The sequence below is a fragment of the Falco biarmicus genome, chromosome 4, assembly GCF_023638135.1.
Source record: "Falco biarmicus isolate bFalBia1 chromosome 4, bFalBia1.pri, whole genome shotgun sequence".
Lineage (NCBI taxonomy): Eukaryota > Metazoa > Chordata > Aves > Falconiformes > Falconidae > Falco > Falco biarmicus.
In genome coordinates, this window is record NC_079291.1 from 44,055,559 (window position 1) to 44,078,482 (window position 22,924).

At 38.6% G+C, this 22,924-nt stretch overlaps 1 protein-coding gene across 6 annotated transcripts in view; it reads left to right on the forward strand.

Moving 5' to 3' along the window:
- Positions 1-22,924, forward strand: part of MYO3A (myosin IIIA) — a 126,871-nt gene that overhangs the window by 75,243 nt on the left and 28,704 nt on the right. For 3 of the 6 annotated variants that reach the window (XM_056337171.1, XM_056337172.1, XM_056337170.1), the window contains exons 17-27: positions 3,020-3,146; positions 4,166-4,376; positions 5,507-5,654; positions 13,044-13,197; positions 13,705-13,793; positions 15,525-15,654; positions 15,772-15,942; positions 18,089-18,168; positions 18,299-18,340; positions 18,798-18,875; positions 20,875-21,080. In XM_056337171.1, coding sequence (XP_056193146.1) covers positions 3,020-3,146; positions 4,166-4,376; positions 5,507-5,654; positions 13,044-13,197; positions 13,705-13,793; positions 15,525-15,654; positions 15,772-15,942; positions 18,089-18,168; positions 18,299-18,340; positions 18,798-18,875; positions 20,875-21,080 — 1,436 coding nt within the window. The remainder of the gene's footprint in view (positions 1-3,019; positions 3,147-4,165; positions 4,377-5,506; positions 5,655-13,043; positions 13,198-13,704; positions 13,794-15,524; positions 15,655-15,771; positions 15,943-18,088; positions 18,169-18,298; positions 18,341-18,797; positions 18,876-20,874; positions 21,081-22,924) is intronic. The other 3 variants (XM_056337173.1, XM_056337174.1, XM_056337175.1) reach the window with 3 other exon arrangements.

Here is a 22,924-nt window from a genome sequence, read left to right on the forward strand (position 1 = left end):
TGGGAAAAAAAGGCTTTTACAAATTAAATGCATAGAAAATTATGTTGTAACTATTTATTAGCCTATAATTTTAGGCCTGTGAATATGAGTCTCATCTCTGTTTTAAGATTAAGTCCATGGTGAGAGTCCTAAAAATTCATTGAGTTGATCTGAGTTTTGATGAACTCATTACATTTTCACAACTCCAGGGGTAAAGTAAAATGAAGTTTTTACATCCCATTGGAGTGAATCTCATCACTAAACATTAACTGGTCATATCATTGTTCTGCTGGCCATTAAACCCCCTCTCCTCAGGCTGTCTTTGGTGTAATTAAAATAAAAACAGGCCTCTGGATTTATGGAGTAGGATGCAAGGGAAGGAAACCTCATCCTGCACCCTAGTTCTCTCTTCCTGGGAGAAGTGGTGCATCATGGCCGTAGTTTACCACTGACTAACTTTATCACAAATGATAGTAGGACTATGATCCATATAGCATCTGTGAAATATAGCACTAGCGCTGCAAAGTGGATGTATTTTTTTAATTTCTTCGACAAAACTGCATGTTTTAAGGAGCTTTTCACAGAAGATTACTCACTTCAGTTGAATATTTCTGGCTTCCCTCAATGTAAATATTTGAATAGCTAGCAGAACAGATTTATTAATCTATTCTGTTCCTCCATACTTGTTTTGCATTAAGTCATAGTAGCGGTGGCATTCACAGTCTCTTTCTCCTCTACATGCTTATTTGCAACTGCAGTTAGTAATATCACACCTGTACTAGCACATCCTTTCACACCTGTACTTTCATCTTTCCAGAAGCAGCATGGAAGGATATGCACAGCTCAGCGCTGACAGCAGTTTTGTCACAGCACCAGAGACCTTGATAAGTCCTAATTTATACCATGAAAAGCAGCAAGTCTGGTTTTGTTCCCAGTTCTTTTGTTCACTTGGATGAACGAAGACAATAATCCTGACCATCCAAAAGAGACCTTCCTTTCATATTGAAGATCCACTTAGAACTAGGTCACTAGCTGCATTGTGCAGTTCTAGCATGGATCTTCACTTGATTAATTCAGCAAGCCACTGTGAGCTGAATCTCTAAAGAATTATCTACCTGTAGAACCCCCACAGTTTCAGAAGCAGGTTGAGTACCATAGGAACCAACTGTTTACATGTGAGCCCCATCTGCATTAGCCTGTCTTACATTCTCCACAGGGTGAATTAGCCTGTCTGAGGCTGTGTTTGCAAGACTGAAGGAACAGAGAAGTCTTCTTCCCCCACTGAGGTTCTGATATAGGATACATGTGCCGAGACAATTTATTTTCAGTGACAAAAAGATACTGTAAGACAATGAGTTCCTTTTCTAAGATCACTTTTTAGTAACACAGCCTTAAGCTTTGACATGCATCCCAGTGCACAGAGGAAGTTCTATAGAAGCATGTTCCATGTTTTATTGGCAGAAAACCTTGGACAGAGTATTTTCTCCACTTTAACTAAAACTGAGAATTAATCAAAGCTTTATTTCTTTTATTTTTAATGGATTGGCAGGCTTTAATAGAAACTGCTGTCACTACTCCCCATCTTAAAATCACACTGTTTTAATTTCAGTCTGCATGGCAAAATTAATAGGAAAAGACTGTCTGAGGTGGACAGTAATCATGCTGTATGAGACAGATCAAGCCAGATTTCAAACACACTGGAAAAGGCTATACGTACTGTACACAGCATAACAGCAGACGTTAAGCTATGTATTTCTTTGCATTTCATCTGTGTCCCTAAGCTTAAAACCCAGGTAAATTGTGTGCCAATTATTCTGAGCATAATTTTTTAGAGTGAGCTTATCTAGTTTGTCTTGCTGTCACTGGACTAATTAATTTATTAACTGCTAGATTAACTTCTGAAAGTGTTGAAAACAAGATCAAGAATTCTAAAGCAATTAAGGATTTTATCTGAGTAAATGATGCCTGACATGATACCAGCAAACTATTGAATATGAGGGAATAAAATGCTGTGCAATTATGAAAAGTCCATCATTATAAAATACCAATCAAATTTACAGAACTGTTTCTTATAAAACTACTGTAAAGCTTATAAACCTGCTATTTAAAAAATACACTATTACTGCATGCCTCAAAATATATAGTATCACAGATTCCAAGCTTCAAACCTTGTCTGCTTTACAGGAACACCTCAGCATTTCTGAGTAGAAAATACTCAGATCATCAAGTATACAGATGTCCACAGTTCAGATGAAAATTCACAGTTCAAAACTAAGTCAAACCTGCAATGACATCATTATTTCATTAATTGCAAATATGATTTTATTTGCCATATATAAGTACTTAAAATAATGTACTGTCTGTATCTCTTCACTGTCCAGGCTAATATTAGCCTTTTTCAAGGCAGAATCCCCTTCAGAACCTACTAAATAATTTGGAATTTAAATATGTTAAAGTCCATACTAAAGTGCTTTGATGAGTACACAGTTTCTAACTGACATTTTGAGGGGTAAAGTGCTTTGCCAAATCAGAGATGTGAGGTCTCACTCTTCTCCCAGTGAAACTTTTCCTGATGACATCAGTGGGAGCTGTTGCAGACCTATTATTTGGAGTACCTTGTTTCCAAGAAACACAGATGCAGATTTTTTTACGGTTTTGTTGATCTGGGTATTATTTTTTAGACATGGTTGTACCTGCAGACATGGTCAAGGGTGGATATAAATAACCTCTGAGTTCTTTCTGTGTAAGAGGATTATGTTCACCACTGTTTTGTGCTTCCCCTGCTCCATGTCAATCATGTCCTGTTGACAAGTATGGAAGAAAGATTAGGTTATAGTTTGTCTTGCCCTCTTTGGTGTCTTAGACTTGAAAGACTATGCTGAGTACAGAACAGGGAATAACTGCTGAGAACAGTATTCCTAAAAGTAGGAAGCATGTGGCAGACAACAGGAAACAACACGCACACATGCCCATTGCACAAACCAAAGTGACAAATCTATCTGGCTGTTAACTATTGCATCTTTTTTAATATACTTTTCAGGAACTTGGAAGTGTGTACAGTGTCCTGGCTGCCATTTTAAATGTGGGTAACATTGAATTTTCTGCAGTAGTATCTGAACATATGATTGACAAGAGCAACATTTCCAATCCAGTAGCCCTTGAGAATTGTGAGTGTTTTTTCTTGATTTAAGATTGGTTTCCGTTAGTGTTTTGGTAGTGAATTTCTTTTGTTGCAGGAGAGTTATCCATGAAAACTGTATTCACATTGAAATTTTGCAAGAATAATTAAATGCTGAAGATAGATTAATTCCAAGCCCACCTGAATTCAAATGCAAAAAGAAAACATCTTCCATGTTATGCAGCTTATTTGACTAACCAGTTCACTGGTATTCAGGAAACATGACTAATACTGCAGATGCTTGAAAAGAAAATCTTTGGATTTTTTCCAAGGTTATTTGAACATTTGATGGAGAACCTCATTAACACATTGAATAGGTTTTTTTCCCAGTTTCTTTCTCAGATAGTCATTGCTTGTTCCCCACTTGTGCCTGTTGAAATATGGCTCACTAATTCTTTGGAAGGGAAACCTTACACTGTAGGCTGCCAGGATACAGAGGAGGGAAAGGGGCAAAGATTATTAAGAAAGTTACTACTCTTTCTCAGTAACTACAAGTGGGGAGATAATGAAGTCCTCATGCTATCTTCTTGCATGTTTTCCTACCATAGATAGAAAAATATTGTGGAACTGGGAAAGAAGAACCCCGATTTTGGAGCAGAAGGAGGACAGCAGTGGCTTATATGGATGGATTATAACTGAGAGGGATAGTCACACCTCACAATTTACATACTCCTGACATGGTCACCTAGATTCCCTAGCATTTCTCTGTAGACAGTTTGGAGAAATAACCTCCTTGATAAAGCAATTTAGAAGCCTCCTTAATAAAGCAATTTAAAACCTACAGGCCTCTGCTTTGAATGACTTAATGACTGCAGTGGAAGCTAGGAAGGTTGGTGACTAGATTAAATATTGACAGTTGTTTGGCATGAACGCCCGCATTAGTCATAGTTCAAGACTTTGATTTGGCCCTTATTCATAATATGTTGCACTTCCAGCTTTGATTGCAGATATGCGTATTTTCACTTCCAAAATCTGCCTCTGAGCTGTGCCTGTGACCTTCCTTCCTAGGTGCATCCTTGCTGTGTATTCAGGCAGATGAACTGCAAGAGGCCCTCACCTCTCACTGTGTAGTGACTCGAGGAGAAACAATTATTCGTCCCAACACTGTGGAAAAAGCCACTGATGTCAGAGATGCCATGGCCAAAGCACTCTACGGGCGCCTTTTTAGCTGGATAGTCAATCGCATCAACACTTTACTCAAACCTGACAAACATTTAAGGTAAAAAAAGCTTTTCCAGAATAAAGATTTTCTGTGGGAATAATATTGTCTACACTAGAGCATTTGGTGTTCTCATCTACTTTTTGTCTGCTACCTTTTGTTCATGACATCTCCATGTTAAAAAAAAAAAGAAGTTTTTATTCTATTCATAGTATGCAGTGAAGATACAGTGGATATGGATAGCACAAGCATCTGGCGTTTTCATGTTTGACCTTTGCTTATTTAACCTTTTGAAAATTACATACTAACTATTTTTCCTTTATACTTTTCCAGGGTCAACTTTTGACATTCATCTGTTGATTACATAGGTCAAATTTGCTCGTATTTGTGCTGGTGCCAATGCTTCTGTCATTTTTGTTATGAGCATGGTTTCATATATTTGTGAGAGTAGTTTCCAAACACAACTTCAGTTTGATATAAAATTATATCCCCTTAAATTTTTGTTTCAGCAAATAAATACAAATATTAAAGCTTTTTTCCAGTTGCAGAAATGACCATGTACCTCTCAGAATGCCTTAAGTAAAATTTCAAACTGAAGTTTTTACTAATAGTACTTCTTTAGACCTTAATTGGTAATTTAAGTTCATGCCACACCCTGGTCCTTAAAGTTGTTATTTAGATGCATAAAAGGTTTAGCTTTTCATTCTTTTGAATTTCATGTGAAAATAGGCAGTTTTAATTGTTGTGAAAAAGTAATATGAAGAAATAATATTTGATGACAGCAATCTTTAATTTCAAGATGCTTGTAAGAAAAGCCTGTTTTATTACAAGAGAAACAAAAATAACTACATCTTGTTTCTGTACTGTAGTCAGCTTTTTACAGTAGAATAATAACTAGCAAATACTAGTTTAAAAATAAATTTGTAAATCCTCTATACACTTATCAATTGAGTCGGTCATTATGTGATTCAGTGTATCTGGTCTGCAAATACAGGCATCTTTGAATTGATATGCATTTATTGTATTTTTTTTAAAAAATATTGTTATTTTAAGAGATATCTAATGTAGCAAAAATTACCCTGTTTAACTGGTGTACAGATTTGGCCCTTTATTTCCTTTTGTGAAATAATAACGAAGCTAGTTAGTGTAAAATAAGATGCAACAATAGAAAGTTTATTTAATCTTTGCAGTGGAAATGATGATGGTTTGAACATTGGAATTCTTGATATCTTTGGCTTTGAGAATTTCAAAAAAAATTCTTTTGAACAACTTTGTATCAACATTGCCAATGAACAAATTCAGTTCTACTTCAATCAACATGTCTTTGCCTGGGAACAGGTATGTGTTGAATATTTTGATAAAGCTTTAATATTTCTTAACATATAAAACCTTGTCTCAAGAAACTACATTGCTCCTTCTCCATAATAGGTTGTAAACTGCAGATTATAACAAATGTTTTCTGAGTGTGTGTTCTGTGAAGCTGTGCTTGCTATTTGCAAGTGAAATGCTTACATAAAATGCATTGAACTTGAAATTTACAGTATCTAAGCAACATAACACAGTGATAGTTGATTTGATGCAAATGCAGTTGTTTTCTTGAGGAAAAACATGAGTGATGTAATGTATGATTTTACAATAAAAAAATGAATGAGCGGTAACATAATTTTTAAAGTGCAGTGTTCATAATAGCTTGCTAATAACCTTAATGAACACTGAAATTCCATTATTAAAACTGAAAATCTCAACATTATTTTGTTCTTATTCAGGAACTAGTTCATCTAAGCTAAATAATGATGCATTAAATCTAAATAATTTGATGTAAAACAGAGAAAAGAAATAGGGTTGTAATTATAAAAGTTTATGAAATTGAAGATAATACTGAAAAACCTCAAAAAAATCACCTCAAATTTTTAAATAATTCCATAGTAATTAGCTATCTTTAAATCTTTATTCAATATTTTTATTTGAAAAAAATAACGTATTTGGGAAAAAATATTAATCTTGCTGAAAATAGAAATATTTCAGAATTCTGTATGAGCAGAACATTCAACATTCAAATTTTAGGTGAAATAATACTTTCTGTGGTTTATTGAAATTATTGGGGTTTATGATACATAGATGAAAATCTGTCTGAATACTGATTTTAATTATTAGTAGAAAAAGTGTTTCATTAGTGTTAATCACTGCTTGTTTTAAGGAAGAGACAGATAAAAGTTTGGAATGTGTCTATGTATGCAAGTGTCTACGTGCATGTGTCAGTCTAGAGGTGTATATATCTATGTGTAAAATGATTTTTTTTTCTATGATCAATGTTTTATCCTGTTTCCAGCTATTTCAGGAAATGCTGTCTTGCAGTCTGAGACCTTGTAGTTGTTTTTATAATTTATGTGCGAGATTCTGAGTCACAGGTATTTTCTTGTCTTTCATACCATCTAAAAGTCAGAAAGAAATTAGCCAGAACTGCTGTAATTGCTTAGACATCTTCTTTCCAAAGTGCATGAATTCACACTAAAAAAAAGAGTGCTTGGCTACTGCTGTTTCTTACAGCTGGAAGATGGAAATAGTACAGGCTGCAGCACCGTTATTTATTCCTGTCAAATCCAGGCACTGACCAGGTCCCATGGACTTGTGTACATCTACTTTGCTCAAATGTTCCCTAATTGATCCCATACCACTGAGGGCGTCTTCCTTGCTTCAGACTTTCCCTTTGGTCTCAGGGACCTGGGATTATCAGTCAAGACCAAGGCAAAGAAGGCATCAAGTATCTCAGCCTTTTCTGTGTCATCCACACTCGTTCAGCAGCAGGCCCACATTTTCCCTGGTTGCCTTTTTGCTGCTGATGGATGCGCCTTGGCTTTCCTGACCCTATCCCTGTACATGCAAATATTGTTTTAATATTCCTTCTCTTTTTGAATTAGACTTTGGTCCTGTTCAGTGTGATCTGCCTCTACTTGTTTCTAGATATCCTAATACAGAACATTTTGGCCAGACCTATATTCATGCAGAGGTTTGTGGTGTCACCATCTAGCAGCAACAGTTTGCTCTCCTGCGCGTGCCCTGCTGCAGAGAGGTCAGGGTGGTTATTTTGCTACTGAAGAGATGAGGGAAAAAATGAACTTCTGATTTTGGCAACATACAGCTTACTCATTTCTCCCTGTATGAAATTAGTATGACAATTACAGACCTTATGGCCAGCAAAGGTGACCTTTATTTACACGATCTCTAAGTATGTCAATTTTACCTGCTCCCACTCATTCTCTCATAGATTTCATTGACTCACACCCAGGAAAGCACTGGGATGTGTGTGTTTAAGTGGTGTGACCAGGATCATTTGTGAGCAACACAGAGAACAAAGGACACCAGCTGGCAAGTCTTCATCATGTCTCTTAGGTTCTTCTTGCTGAAATAGTTTTTGGACAGATCTTTTATGCCCTTTAGCAATCACCAGTTTTTATGGGACAGTTCTTTGCCTCAGAACCTTATTTACTTCAGCCTCCATAATCTTTAGGCAAGGTTATTATCTGGTTTTCCTTGTTTGGAACATGTACACCTTTATGCCTACAGTCAGTTTCCTTGGTGGTCTCGTAGGAAAAGGAAAGGCGTATGTGATGTGCTGTTAACCTTGCGGCCATCCGCCTGTTGTCAGATTTGGAGGGTGTTCCGTTCTGCTCGCAGTCTTTATGTGAGTGAAGGCCTTCTGATCTTGATGTAAGCAACACTTCCCTTGATTTCATCGCTGTGAACAAACGTTCTTCATTCAAATCACAGGCCATTCTTCTAAGACTCTTCTGGTACTTACACACTCATTTCCATTCATATTCCATTTACAGCAATCCTAATATTCCTAATACAAGTGTCCACATTCTGTCTGTAATGCCAATTGAGGTAGATGTCTACTTTAATTTACATGACACCACTACACCAGTTTATATCAAACTTCATTATATTATCTTGTAGCAGTCTCCAAAGGTAGTAGTACAGCAGTGAAGAATGAACAATATAGATTAAGTTTGTGCAAGCGTGGGTGTAAATTCCCTTCCTTTCAGAGCCAGGAAATGACAAATGTATTGTTCTGCCTTACAGCCCAATGGCACGGGATGATTTGCAGTATGATTCATAGTCATTATAGGACATCAATGTTCACTTATGTATAATGGGATGGTTCCAGTTTTACATCACAAGAAAGCAGCCTTCGAGAAGGCAGGTGGCTTCAGAATCTTTTCTGTTCACTGTAAGGACTCACCTGTGTTAGCACCAGTAATGTACTTTAATTGTAAGTACAAGCCTTCCCTGCAGACAAATAAGAGAAAACTATTTGCAGGGAAATATAAGGTATAATTACTAAATTTTCTATTCATGGGGAAAAAAGGAAATACTTTCAAAATCATGTGACTGAAATTATTCTTGTTAATGATACAAAGTATCACTTAGGTAAAAGCCAAACAGTAGGATGGCTGCTGGCCTTTGCTGTGTGTCTGCCTGACTTTAATACTAGAAGGCAGGAGTTATGTTTAGAAGGCGGCTGATGCCAGCAGTCACAGAGACCTTCGCGCTGACTTCCATTAGCCCAAGCTGACTGCCACACTGATGGAGCTGTCCTGATGCTGGGCTCCCAGGCTAGTATGTCTCCACACCCCTGTGCAATGTGAGACAGATGTGTGGGATCGTTCTGTGCCATCTCAGGAATCTCTGACATGACACTGCATTGCACCCTGTAGTTCTACCCAAGGAATACTGCAGTTTAATTTCTTTCACACCTCCCTCAAGAGAGGTAAAACTTACAGGTACATTATTTCTTCATTTCTTTCCTTGTTTTGCCCTGTTCAATTCCATGACACATGCAATTAGATGAAATTTGATGTATCTAGTGGGAAGTCAAGGCCTAAATCACTTGATTATAGTCTTGTTCTCGATTAACCAATGTCAACCTAACAAGCAGCGATTATGGATCCAGGGGAGGTGAATCATTTTCTGGCAACTTGAGCAGTGAAGCCAAATAGTAAATGAATTCGCAAGGCTGAATTGGGCTTTTGGTGTTTCAGGTGATGTGTTTTTAGCATTATCAGTGGTTTCTTTTCTGAGAAGTGTTGATAGTTTTGCCTTCCTGGGAAGCGTGGCCTGCAAAAATACGGCCTCAGAAGTGGTAGGAAAGAACAGTGGTACTGTCACTGCCCAAGGCTCATGGTGTCCGCTAGAGCAGAGTGTCTGCGTGCCGATGTGGAGAAGACAAGTCAAAACTGAGGGAACTTATTCTTTATTGTTGACTTAATGCTTGAATTTAAGAATGAAGGCTTTTAGCCCTGAATGCAATATCCTTTCCCCAATTTAACAGAAAGGCTGAAGTGGAGGAGTATAGTTTAAGGTAAAAGTAGTTTAGATTCCCAATAGTCACTAGGGACAAATAGATACATCTCTGTCTCCATGGATGGGGGAGGAAATACAGGCTCTCAACTGCGCCACTTCTTTTATGTGTCTACAGTTAAGTGGAATGAATGCCAGCACAAGCCTTTTTTAGGTTGATATTAAGCAAAGCATAACTTTTTCACCTTCAGTGCTGTCCTTCAAGGTGTCTCCCTTACATGTAAGGTACCGATGTAAGTTAATTCTGTCAGCTCCGTGATCTGCAGGTAACACTGTCTAGTAAGGCAGCCTTCCCATTTCTTTCTTGCTTGTGATTATTTCATAAAAAGTAAAAGCAGTAACGTCAAATACCTAAAACATTTTGGAAAGGGGCAAGTTTACTGTCAGTTGGAAGGATGCTACTTTTTGCACTAAATGTATTTTACATTCATATGACGATTTAATTTTCTAGTTTAAACTGGAAAAGGTTCATCCTGAATAAGTTGCTGGTGTTCCCGTTTATATCAAAATATCATGATACCATGTTCTCAGTAAAATGCCATTACTTTTTTTTTTAATTAAACATGGAGACGATTTCCTAATGTCTTTAATCATTCTTTTGTTATTAAGTAAAAACAGGTTGCACAAGCTAATATTACCTAGTTTTGATAACAGAAAAGATACCATGTAATATGAAGTTGAGATAGGAGCCCAAGTATTAGTGTAACTAACTCAGTCATTCCTTTTGACATCCCATCCACAGGAATACTTTCTAGTGGATTATGTTTTAGAATTTCAATGAGCAGCTGCTGTTTTAAGAAGCTTTCTTGTCATAAAACATTATGCGGGATTACAGAATCCTGTAGCTGATTCAACCTATTAATTCAAATAGGATCCATTTCATTACAGTTTTATGATGTGCATCATTAGGCTTTTATCCTTGCTGCTTGTATCCTAATAATATGGTTGAAGACCAGCATTGCATAAGAAAATGTGATGTGATATCTTATTTCTGAGCCATCTGTCACACTGGTGCCTGGAAGACTTGCTTATCAGCCATCCTCCAGGAGCCCATGGGAAGTGATGGAGTGAAGTCCTTCCATATTCTGCTGGGCAGACGGCAGCATTACTGAAACCGTCAGTGCTGACACTCATTCAGTTGTTAAGGTGCACACACAAAAGACTGAACAGTCACAAAAGCTGCAGGCATGGAGGTCAGGCCCCGGGCACTGGCCAGGCAGGGAGGAGAGCAGACATTTCTGTTACAGTGTAGTAGTACGGCTATTACAGACCTCCTTTCAGTTCCCAGGAGAACTCTTTTTCCAGCTCTCTAAACCAGCCTCTCTCACAACATTTGAAGTTGGAAAAAGTTAATCATTATAGATAGGCTGTTTGTGAGAGCTTGTTTGAGGATGTCTGAGTGTCACAGAAACTCTCTTCTCTGATAGATTCATCCTAAGCAATCTCTTCCCTTTTGCCCCTAAATAAGTGTACTCTTGGTAATCCTAAGCAGTAACAGCTGGTTTCACGAACATAACATCTGTGTGTCAGTACAGCAGCGGCCCTTGGTTAAGGTGCCCCTACTCCAGTGCTCTGTTTAGGAGATAACACAGACTCATTCCCTTCTGCCACTGGCTCCTACAGGTATGTAATTAACTTCTTTCCTATATCAGTGATACATTTATTATTCTCCTATATTCTGCTACTACTCAGGTCATTGATTAAAATAAAAAGCAAAACTCCACCTGCCCACTGCTCCAGGGGAGACGACATGAATGAAGTTAATGTTATGAGCTGAGGAGCCTTCATGGGGCTGTAGCAGAGATTCTTACTTACACCATTATACAGGATATAAACTGAGCCATAACCTATCCTTAGAGTTAAAAGTGTCTTGCAAAATTAGATCAGTCTGGATACTGGAAGGGTTTAGGTATATATTCTGTGTTCTCTTTCAAATGAATCAGCAGATTTATTTATTTTGGTGTGTATTTCCAGGATGGTGTTATTGATTTTATTCATTTCGTTGTTTATCTCTGACTTAAAGAGATTAAGAGGTATGAAGTCAAATAATGTGCTTTTCTGGTGTATATGGCAGTTAACTCCTTTTCAAACTGCTCAATATATTGCCTTCTTCATTCATTCAGACTCAAGTAAATGACACATAAGGAGAGGTCTTTCAGGGTTAGAGGTCTTTGAACTCATTAATATTAGCTGTCATTCATGTTTATGACATTCTTCTCACAATGAATTCAGGATAGCACAACTATGTTGTTAACACCATGCATTAACGTAACACTTCTATAGAGTCCTATCTTTTGGAAGAGGCATAATTTTTAAAGTAGATCAAATGGCCTAATTATGTGTTTCATAGTATAGCCTACAGAGGACTGAAGGCAGCCTTGGTGTATGTGGGAGCACTGTGCAGTGGATAACTGCTACTGCATTATGTAATGCAGGTGACAGTAGCGGAGGGGTGGCGATCCCCAGAGCATTCTTCTCTTGGTAAATGTAAATCTGTCCTCTGCCTTGATGAAGGATTAAAGAAAGTAATTCTTGTATTCTTCAGATATAATTTATATTATTTTCAATATAAAAACTTGGCATCACACTGTGGACACAGCATTTGTTACCAGGTTTTTCTAAGTCTGGTAGAAATCCAAAGATACTTGCAGTTTTCAGGAGAAAAAACAAACAAACAAACAAACAAATAAACCACAGAAGACCCACTAGTTTTTCTATTGTTTCTTAATCTTGCTGAATACCTTTCCCTAGTTCCTTAAAAGGAGTGAAAATGTTGTAGAGGCCAACCTGAGACAATTTATTTCACTTTTAGTAAGTATGTACACCATTCTTTAATTATTATAAACTGTGTGCACCATTCTTCTCCATATAAGAACTTTTCCAGGTGTCTGAGGAGAGGGATCACACAAGTGAGGCTTCTGTAACCTGTAGTCACTTTTGTAAATCTTGGCCGCTGTACATCATATAGATCTGAGCAACAAATTGGGAAAGTAAAGGTAGCTCTAAAAGATGAAGAGATCATTTTTTACGTTGGAGACCAGGGAAGTAAATATACACTGAGATCTCCATCTGCAAACATTCAGTCTTCTTCAACTGTTTCTTTAATTCTTGTGTATTCCCGGAAAGCATCTTGCTTTACCAACTGTACCATAGGAAGCACTTGCATATCCAAAGAGAAATTAAAATCTATAGCCTGACAGTGTGATAAATCCCTACCGACATTTGTTCCTGTAAAACCTTGATGTCTTTAGCCCTGGAGCACACTTTTTCAATGTAGTTTTCATTTGCTACAATTAAGTCTGTGAATTATTTTCTGAAGTGTTTCTGTCTACGTAGACAAAACTTGCCTTCTGATGCTTGTTGCAGAATGAATACCTATATGAAGGTGTTGATGCAAGAGTTATAGAATACGAGGACAACAGGCCCCTCTTAGATATGTTCCTGCAGAAACCAATGGGTTTATTGTCCTTGCTGGATGAGGAAAGTCGATTCCCACAAGCAACAGATCAGACACTTGTAGGTAAGTATATGGCTTATTTTATTATGGTTTTATGGTATGTGCAAAGTGTCAGATGAGAGTTTTAACCAGCAGCAAACAAAACCTGATAACATCCAGTAACAATGCCCATGCTATAGCAATTATATGAGCTTGTTGTCCTCATACTTTTTAGTCTACAACACAGAGGCCCTCAATCAGTTGGTGTCCCCTCACAATTCCCCAAGGAATCCTTAGGAAGGATTACTACATTGTTTAATATATGAAGATCCAAAGCTTAGAAAGGCAAACAATTTTCTGAGGTCACACAGAAAAAAATTGGTACAAGTAAGTGACTGATCCAAGAGCTCCCATATTCTCTATCTAGTTCCTTTTATTACAAGACCATTATAGTATGTTTTTCCTTAAAAACATCAGAGTTCGTTTTGTGCCTCGGTGTTGTCTGAGAAGTCAGGCAATATCCTTAGAGGAATGCAGCTTCAGAAGACAATATTGTGCAGTAACTCCAGTAAGATATGTGTTTCCTTTCAGAAAAATTTGAAGATAATTTGAAGTCAAAATATTTTTGGAGGCCCAAAAGAGTAGATCTAACCTTTGGGATTTACCATTATGCAGGAAAGGTAAGCGCCCTAATGATTTTAGTTGGGGATTGTGAAATGGTAGGGCTGGAAGGAAGCAGAAGAGGTCATCTGGGTTGGTTCTCAATGTTCATGTATTCAGGCCTGACATGGAAATGTTGGCAGTGCCTTACAGATCAAAAGTAAATTGAAAAGTTATTTTCCCTCAAAAAAAAAAGCATTAGCAGGAGTGTATTTTTTGTAAATGTCACCAGGTAAATGAACTGACTGTATTATAGAAGAAATGAAATGTAGCCATTATGTAATGCAGCTCTGCTCTTCCTCTTCGTTCTTCAAAGTCCTGTGCCATGCTTGTTTCCACTGCTTTGTGGATCTACCTCCATTCTTTCTACTACCCCCTACATCCCATCAGCCATACTTAGTTCTGTACTTTGTCATCAGTCAGATAGATAGTGCAGGCCCTGCTTTCTGACTCATTTGATGAGCAGTGTCTTGCCCTCCTGTACAAGGTGACTTGCTGCACGTGTCTTTCAAACTCAGGAGTTGCTGACGCACTGCAGCAAGATGCCACTGGTCACTTAAACTTTGCCTTACGAAAGCAGGACTTCCCACCTCCTTTTGAGCTCCTTCAAAGGGTATGGAGTAGGCATTGCTGTCTCACATAGGAAACTATATTGGGTCTGTGCAGTGCTGGAGCAGCTGGCATGGAAGGAGGCAACATACTGCCCATCAGCTGATGGACGATAACTTGCCCCATGCAAGACAGCCAGCTACAAAAGGCCTGCAGTAACTCATCTGAACTACACTTCACCAGCATAGCGTATCACTGCTGAGGAGCAGAGAGCCAGCTCTTCCTGTACCATTCCTGATATCAGCCACTGAAGACAGAGGTTCCACCAGTGCCCCATCAGCCCTTTCCAGTGTTCAACAAGCTTTTTCATTAGGAAGTTTCTCCTACTGTCTAACATATCTCCATTGCTGTGATGCAAGTTCATTACTCCTGGTTCTTTTTACTGTGGAACTGGAGAAAATTATATTTCCTCTTCCTTTACAAGCCTTTTTTGTAATTTATGACTGTTACTGGGTTGTTTTGTGAAGGTTTTTTCTAAATCAAATATGCCAGTATCTTTTACCCTTTTCACAGGCCAGGGTTTAGGGGGTTTTGTGGGATTTTTTTTTTTACAGCATCAGTGAGATAGAGCCTTGGAGCTACATTTCGAGTTAGGTACACCATTCCTGGAATTTTTAGAGAGATTTGATTTGTCAATATGCAGTTTGTGATTTTGCAGACGACTTCTACAATTAATTCAGAGATCTCCAGAAAGAATGGTAAGTCCTGGATCCAGTACAGCATTATATGAAAGGGACAGAAAGATTGTAGTCATATGGATAATCCTGCATAATATGGTTGAAATCAAGTGCATTGTTAATTGGGCATTTACATGTACTGGCATAAAGGAGGACTGCAATACACTTGTCCTAGTGATAAATCCACACTAGCTAAAACTAATATTAACACAACTGCATTAGGGAAAATAAATGCTTCAAGCTACTTTGGAATGATGGATTTGCTTTCAGTGATCTGCATCATAATGGTTCTCAGTATTGAAAAGTTAGAACTTTCAGTGATCAAAAGACTGTCAGCAAGAGCGAGCCTGATGGCTGAAAAACTATTTGTGTATCTTGATATATCAGAAGCCACATGCCAGAGTGCTTAAATCTACAATTACTTTTCAAAAGCTCAGAAGATGCATAAATGCACTTTTTAAACAGGTTCTATATAACGCAAGTGGATTCCTAGCCAAAAACAGAGATACTCTGCCAGCTGATATTGTGCTGCTACTGCGATCATCTGAAAACAATCTGACACGACAGTTGGTAACCCATCCTCTTACAAAAACAGGTATTGTTATTGTGGTAATCTTATTCTTCTCTAGCCTTCATGATGACCACTGCTAGGTTTCATATGACCACTTGTTGATGACGTTATACACTTTGTGGCTTAACTTTCCAACCCTAGAATCTATACAGAATGGAGCCCCAACCATCTCAAGCTGCAGGGGAGGGATTGGTCTGGTCAAGTGCCAAGGAATTGGTAGAGGCTTCTTTCAGGGTCCTCTCTTCAGGGTAGGGGAGCAAGACAGGGAGTGGAGTGCATCCCTTGAGTTGAGGACTGAACAGAAAGGATCAGGTAAGTCACCAGCCTTTTTTGGACAGGGCATATATAAATTGCCTGTTTGGTCTCAGTGCAATTTTTCTTTGAAGTAGTAGAGAACCAAGGTTGGGGCTCCTAACATCTGCTGCAAAGAGTGAGGAGACACTCCTCTGTTTCCCCAGTCTTTTAGTCCTTTACGATAGGTAACTGATGGGGTCCTAGTAGTGAGCACTTCCTTGGGGAGTTCATAAGTCGGGGTGGAGGACTATGACTGGCTCTACAGAAATTACTCCTGAGTTGCACCTTAGTTGAACCAGGTCCTTGCACAGTGTCCTACCTGACATTTTAGGATGATGGGTAAGTCTTAACAACCGGTTTGCTATTGTGTTGTATTACTCCCTGTGTGATGGCATTGATGCCATACAATCAGTACTTTACATTGCTTTCTTGTACAACTACATGGGAGATATAATTGTAGTAAAACAGCAAAGCTAAATTGGAAGAGCCTAATGGAAATTTCTCTAAAATGTTATCATAGCTTACAGAAACTAAGGTTTTGGTAACCTTTTTCTTCCCAAAGGGAGCTTTGCTGGTGGAATGCAAGATTTGGTTTTGAAGGTCTGTTTTCCAGTGTTCCTAGGAAAACACTGAGTTCAGTGTCCTTGCCTGAGCTTTTTGACTTGTTGATATCTGCTAAGATAGTAAACTATAATTTCTGTAGAGCCAAACTTAGGGCCCAGATGGTCCCAAGAACAGATCCCAAGTCTTATGTAATGTTTTGCAAGATAATTTTGAAGGTTGTTTTAGTCTCTTTGTTAAATGTTATGAAACAGTGTGTGTAGCCTTTCAAAACTGACCCAAACCATCCAGCTATACTCAATTAAAAGTTAGATTTCTGATCTAAGTTACTAATCTAGAAACAGTGGGAATGTAGAGGTTTACCCAGAGTCCAACCCATCTTGCCTGTCTCAGGTGTTTCTCATAGGATGGGATGAATCTCCTCTGAAGGTGGCACTCTCACTGAATACAGCGGGGATCTTGTAGACACCCCGCTTTCAGATAGCTAAAGTTAGATGTGAGTAATCCTGTCTCTTTCCTTCCCACCCTGTAATACTCAGCTAAGCCCAAGAGAGGTTTAGTACTTGATATCATCACGAAATACATGACGCATTAACTTAGCATGCCAAATATTTGCAGCTGTTTATCCAACTCTTATCCACCTCTTACCGGTAGTAGCTGAGCACAGAGAGATTACAGGCTCTCCCAGTGAAGAGTGAGATTTCAGAGGTGTTATTAGCAGAAGCAATGGCAGCATGCAGCAGTGGGTGGTGTTTATCAACATAGAGTGACATGGTGGAAAGCTCAGCAGAACTTTCATTATTCCTTTAGAAGACTCATGTCTGTGTAAACCACTGCAATGCACCTAGCCCTTCAAGTCATCATAATAAAGGTATTACTTGAATAAGAACTCCAAGGTTAGAGTCTTAAGACTATAACTGTGCTAGTAAAACAAACAGGGCCAGTGAACAGTAGCTGAAACACTCCCACGGGATTGCTCATTCTGATTAATTGTTAGCACGCCTCCCTGGGACAAGTTTGGACCATGTCAGCTAGCAGTCTCCCAGAAATACCCAGGCACACTTGAAGAGAAAGCACAGGCCAACGATAGTTTCCAACAAGCTCTGTGGAAAGATACAACCTTATTTTTACCAGGAGGTTAAAAGAGCAGTGAAGTATAGAGTGTAGCTGTGTGGATTGGAGTCATGCAATGTCACTTGCCCTTAGGGCCGGAGAAGGGTACGAGTGTTATTTTATTTTTTAACTAATATATATGTAGCCTTAGAACTAGAATAGTGCAATAACATCCTTAGGGTAAAACCACATGGAAGCTCTCAGATGTATCTTCTTACCTTCTGCAGCAGTCTGTTTATTTTTTGGCTCTAGTAGATGACGTAAGTGCTGAAGGAGGAAAATTCAGCCCATGTTCCATCTTCATCTTCTTCAGAGCTTGTTCCAACCCAAGGGTGAAAGGGGAAACGAGGACATACTCCGAAAAAGTCAACAACCTTTAGAAAGAACCATGTGGTTGCACTGGGGGCATGAATAAGGTGGTTCAGCATAGTTTTTAGTTTAGATGAGATGTAAGCATCTTGGTAGGTTGCTTTCTTTCATTTTCCCATAGGTAACCTGGCACACACTAAAAGCAAAACTACAATCAGTTACCAGATGTGGACCCCCCAGAAATCAATCAGTCATACAAAGGTAAGAAAACTGATTTCATGGTTCTGCACTGAACCTTAAACTAAAAAGGCAATACTGTTATTGGTACTAAAAGTAAGCAAGTAACCCCTTCCTTGGTTTTTCTCCCTCTCCTATTTTCTTTTCTGTTTAGCTGGATATCTTTGTGTTGTGCAATTCATATTCCTTCCGTGAGGTAAAACCTAACATTTCCCTTCTTTCTGGCTATAGTTTTATAACAACTGCAGGGGGAAGAAAATGTTTCCTAACTGCATTGTAGCAAAAAAAGAAGTTAAAATATTGGTGTGGAGTATAGTCAAGTTCCTTAGAGAACTACCAAAATAACAGTGGTGATGAAATAACAGACAGGACCTCAGACACTGTCAGGTTATTTGTGGCAGTTATTTAGATGCTGCATTGTCAAATTGTGTCCTCTGTGTGTGAATGTTTGTGTATTGTGTAGCAAAGTAATGTAATGTACTGGTGTAACTGATTTGTGCTAGTGATCATGCTGTAACCTTTTCTATTTAGAATACTTTTTTTTTCTTTTTAATTAATTATGATCTCTGAGGGTTGCTTTATTGTGGCATTGGAAAGTGTGCTACAGGCTCAACAGAGATAAAGAGTGTCATTTCCTTTCTTCATCTTTATAGAATGAAGCAGGAGATACTGGACATCACCCGAGAGAGACAACCAGCATGAAAACACAAACAGTCGCTTCTTATTTTAGAGTAAGATATCAGATCTTTTAATACATTTTTCTAGAGTAGAATGAATGTTTATTCTTTCACCTTTTGAAATATGCCTGTTGAGTTAGAGTCAACAGTGATCCATTTAGAGTTTGTGGACTGTATTTATGGTGTAGCAGAGGAGATTGTGATGTTCATCTTCAATTGTACCTCATTACACAGCTACATTTCTGTCATGGTGATACATGATGATCAACATTGATTTTTCACTTGCCTATTCTTCCACCAAGGGAGACAAAGGGAGCCTGGACATTAGTGATACAGCATTTCTTTTAAGAGTTTAAGAAGCAAGAGGGGAAAGTTAATTTGAAGCAGGAGCTCCTGAGAAAGATCTTGATGGTCACTGCTCAGAGGCTGTCCTGAGTCCATCCTTGTGGCTCCTTCAGCAGTGCTCTTGACCTCCCCAAGCACTGGGTGTGCTGCTGGTCTTGCAATAGAAAATAGCTGTGGAGAGTATTCTGTCCTCCAAAGTGGTGCACAGGGTTGGTTGACCTGGGCTCAGCTCTGAATTTCCAGCTCTTAGTCATCTCTCGCAGAAGAAACATAAAGATGGCTGAGGTGATGTTCGTGACGTGTAAGAGTTTATTTACATCTATGACAGAGAACAGTAAGAAGAAAGTGTAGTAAAAACAATTGCACAGCTTTGTGGACTGTGAAGCATAATTTCAGCCTAGGTATCATGGTGGTCCAAAGCTGCATGGTGTTTTAAAGTTCTAGCTGGAAAACTTTATTGAATCTCTTTCAAACCTAGTGTCTGTGCTACATTACCAACACATCTAGCATCAGAGGCTGCAAATGAATTAATTATATTTACACTTCTCTCTTATTATTTTCTGTAGTGGAAATCCCTGCTCAGATCATGTTAGCTAATGCTCTTAAAGGAAGATTCAGCTTCAGCCCCAGTGGTTTACTCATACACGGAATTCTATGGGTGATTGCGAAAAGCATCTGCCACCTCAGACTGAGTGGAAAAAAAATTTATCCATTAGTGTGTCCTACTTGTTTGTGTTCTGTTGGCACACTAGTGATGAAGCTAATTAAGCACTTTGCTGCATGGTGCAGCGTCTGTCCAGAATGGAATTGCACATTTTAATAGGAAACATATGGCTCTTGATGTCCTACACTAGTTTCATGCATCCAGCTTACTGCTGAACTGCATTACCTCCTGGATGCCTCTTTCTGTTGCATCAGGTTGAATCTTGAGGAATGAGCCCCTTCATTTGTGTTTTAATAAGATCCTCCCGTGAAGCAATTTTACAAAACACCAGTCAAGGTTGTTTACAGCCAGATGAGGTGACTCAGCGTGGGGAGCTACAAACTGCATCCCCTCTGCTAGCCTGGTACCTTGGTGAGGTGGAGACATGCAACTTTGGAATTGTGATTTTGTGTACTTGTAGTTTTGCCGTCCTCAAAATTTCCTCTTGGCAGGGCAGCTGTAGTATCACCATCAGCCTATACAATGAATGGCACATGCTAGGTCAGAGCAGTCTAAACAGCCCCTCTTCTGGAGTGGCCTTAGTTACCTCCAGTCTAATGAAGGGATGACAATATTTACTGGCTTGCTGTGCACTTCCACTTCCCATCTGTACATGGATGATTTACTTTCTGGGTGAATAAGGATTTCAAGTAGGTGACAAAAGGAAAAAGAAGTGGGTTGTAATTACCTAACAACGCTCCAGGAGAAGCTAACAAGTGTAAGGCAAGTTTCTGTTGTATGTGAGATATTATGGCAGTTTGTGAGAATGTTCTGGGTAAAATTTAGTACATCCATTTGGAATCAGTGTTTCTCTCAAGTAGTATATGCTAGTAACTTAAAGATCTTATCAAAGCTAGAATTGTACCCTTAAAGTACCAGCTTACTGAAACGTAAATGGGTTTGGACATGATTCTGATCATGTGGAATAAAATTTTAGCTACACATGGGCCTATATACAAGTTTTATGAATATCCCGGTGGCAGACATCTTGTTACTTTCTTGCAGTATTCTCTGATGGATTTGTTATCCAAAATGGTCGTCGGCCAGCCTCATTTTGTCAGGTGCATCAAGCCAAACAACGACCGCCAGGCAAACAAGTTTGATAAAGAAAAAGTGTTGGTTCAGCTGCGTTACACAGGAATTCTGGAGACAGCAAGAATTCGAAGACAGGGTTATTCACACCGTATACTGTTTGCTAACTTCATAAAACGGTAACATTAATGTGCAGAAGCCTTTTTCTCTCCTATCATTACTGCCGTGTTTGCTAAGCATCAGCAGTGTCTTTGGCATAGTCTTTAAAGAAAAAATGCAAAGCCATTTGCTGTGACAAAGAAGATTACAGACTGGATGACAGTAGTTCAGGCACAGGATTAGTGACCTGTTTTGGATTGGTGGGGGGAGATGATGCACCTCATCTCCCAGGTGCGGAATGATGCATCTCATCAACAGGGTGACTGTTGCAGGCTCCCTGCGTGTTTTGGTAAAAATTGTCTTGCTTATAATCTGCAAGTTTTCCTCAAAGATTTGAGGTTTAGAAATGTAATGCTTCAAATTAAAGCCAAGAATTTGGAGCAATAGCATCCAAGGAGCACAACAGTTTCTCTAGCTCCTGACATTCAGCATTGTGAAGCATCTGCTTCTGCAAGGTGGATGATAATGTGGTATGGCTAATCTAGGGCTGAGAAGTTCATTAAGTGCATATTTTTGTTTAAAATGTAATTTCTAAATATTAGTCACTTGTTAAGAAGAAGAGTAATGAACTTACTATGATTTTTTAATTCCTTCATTTCTTCTTCCTCCGCCCCAAAAAATTAATCCTTAGCACTTAATCTGTGCTTCTCTCTTACAAATAAAGAACCTGAGTATTTGCCTCAATCAGAACTGAGATCTGTGAAATGGATATCAAAACTGGGAAGAAGCAAGCAGCACCCATTCAAACAGCAGCACTTAAAAGTAACAGTGCACTAGAAACAGAGAGCTAGCAGCAGACTGTTGCAGGTGAACAAGCAGAGAGAGGGAGGACAAAGTGATGTTTTTAAAGCACTGTTTCTGGAAAGAATCCTGGGACTCTTACTGATTTGGAAGAGCTCATCATGGGAAAGGGTAGTTATCACTGCACCAAGATGTGCTGTGGCTTTTGGTCACTGCTTTTTATAATATTTTACCATTCAGGTAAAAGAGCAAAAAGCAGTGAACATAATGGGGTAGCTCTCCAGAGAGAGTGCCCCTGACTGCAGTGAGGCTGTGCAGATCTCTGGCACTGAGAATATGGCCCTCAAACTAAAAGGGATTTTTATTAAGCATCTATCTCCTTGTCATTTTTTTTTTCTTTTTAATAGTTGAGAGTTACAGGCAGACCTGGGATAACGGCAAAATTACTTTATTAGAATAAACATAAGCCAATTCATTGTGTAGTAAAAAGAAGTAAAAAAAAAAAAAAAGAAGCTGTAGAAATTGGTGATAAGGCAGGAATCAACATTGTCTCTTTTTTATTATTCCATGAGGAAATTGTTACTGTTATTTAAAGCTGGTACAACCCAAGCTTTGTGTATAAAGGCTGACTAACAAGAAAAAAGCAGAATGTACTGTCTGGAAGCACACATAATTCATGTAATTTTCCTGAATTAAAAAACCACAAGATAGGTATGGTTCACTTTGTTACAGAGCATTTTGGAAAGTCCTGGAACACACAAGAACTTTCCTACCCAGCAGCTGAGCTGGTAATTACCAGGGTAATCTTTATGCGTGAACATCCTGACCTCTTTTCCTAGTCAAAATTAATTCTGAGTAATGAATTTGCCAGATTAAGTGCTTACATATGATATGTCATAACAGCATGTATATGTTCCCAAAGGATCTGCAAAGCTGAATCCAAGGAGGTAACAAGAGATGTGGTGCATCTCACATCATGTTAACTACCTCAAGGGTAGATGGGCTAGCACATGAGATAAGATACAAAATTTTCATGACATTTCTAGATATGAAGTAAGTTAATTTAGGCAGAAAAGCTTTAAAAATATTTTTGTTTTGCCACTGAAATCACTTCCAGGGAATG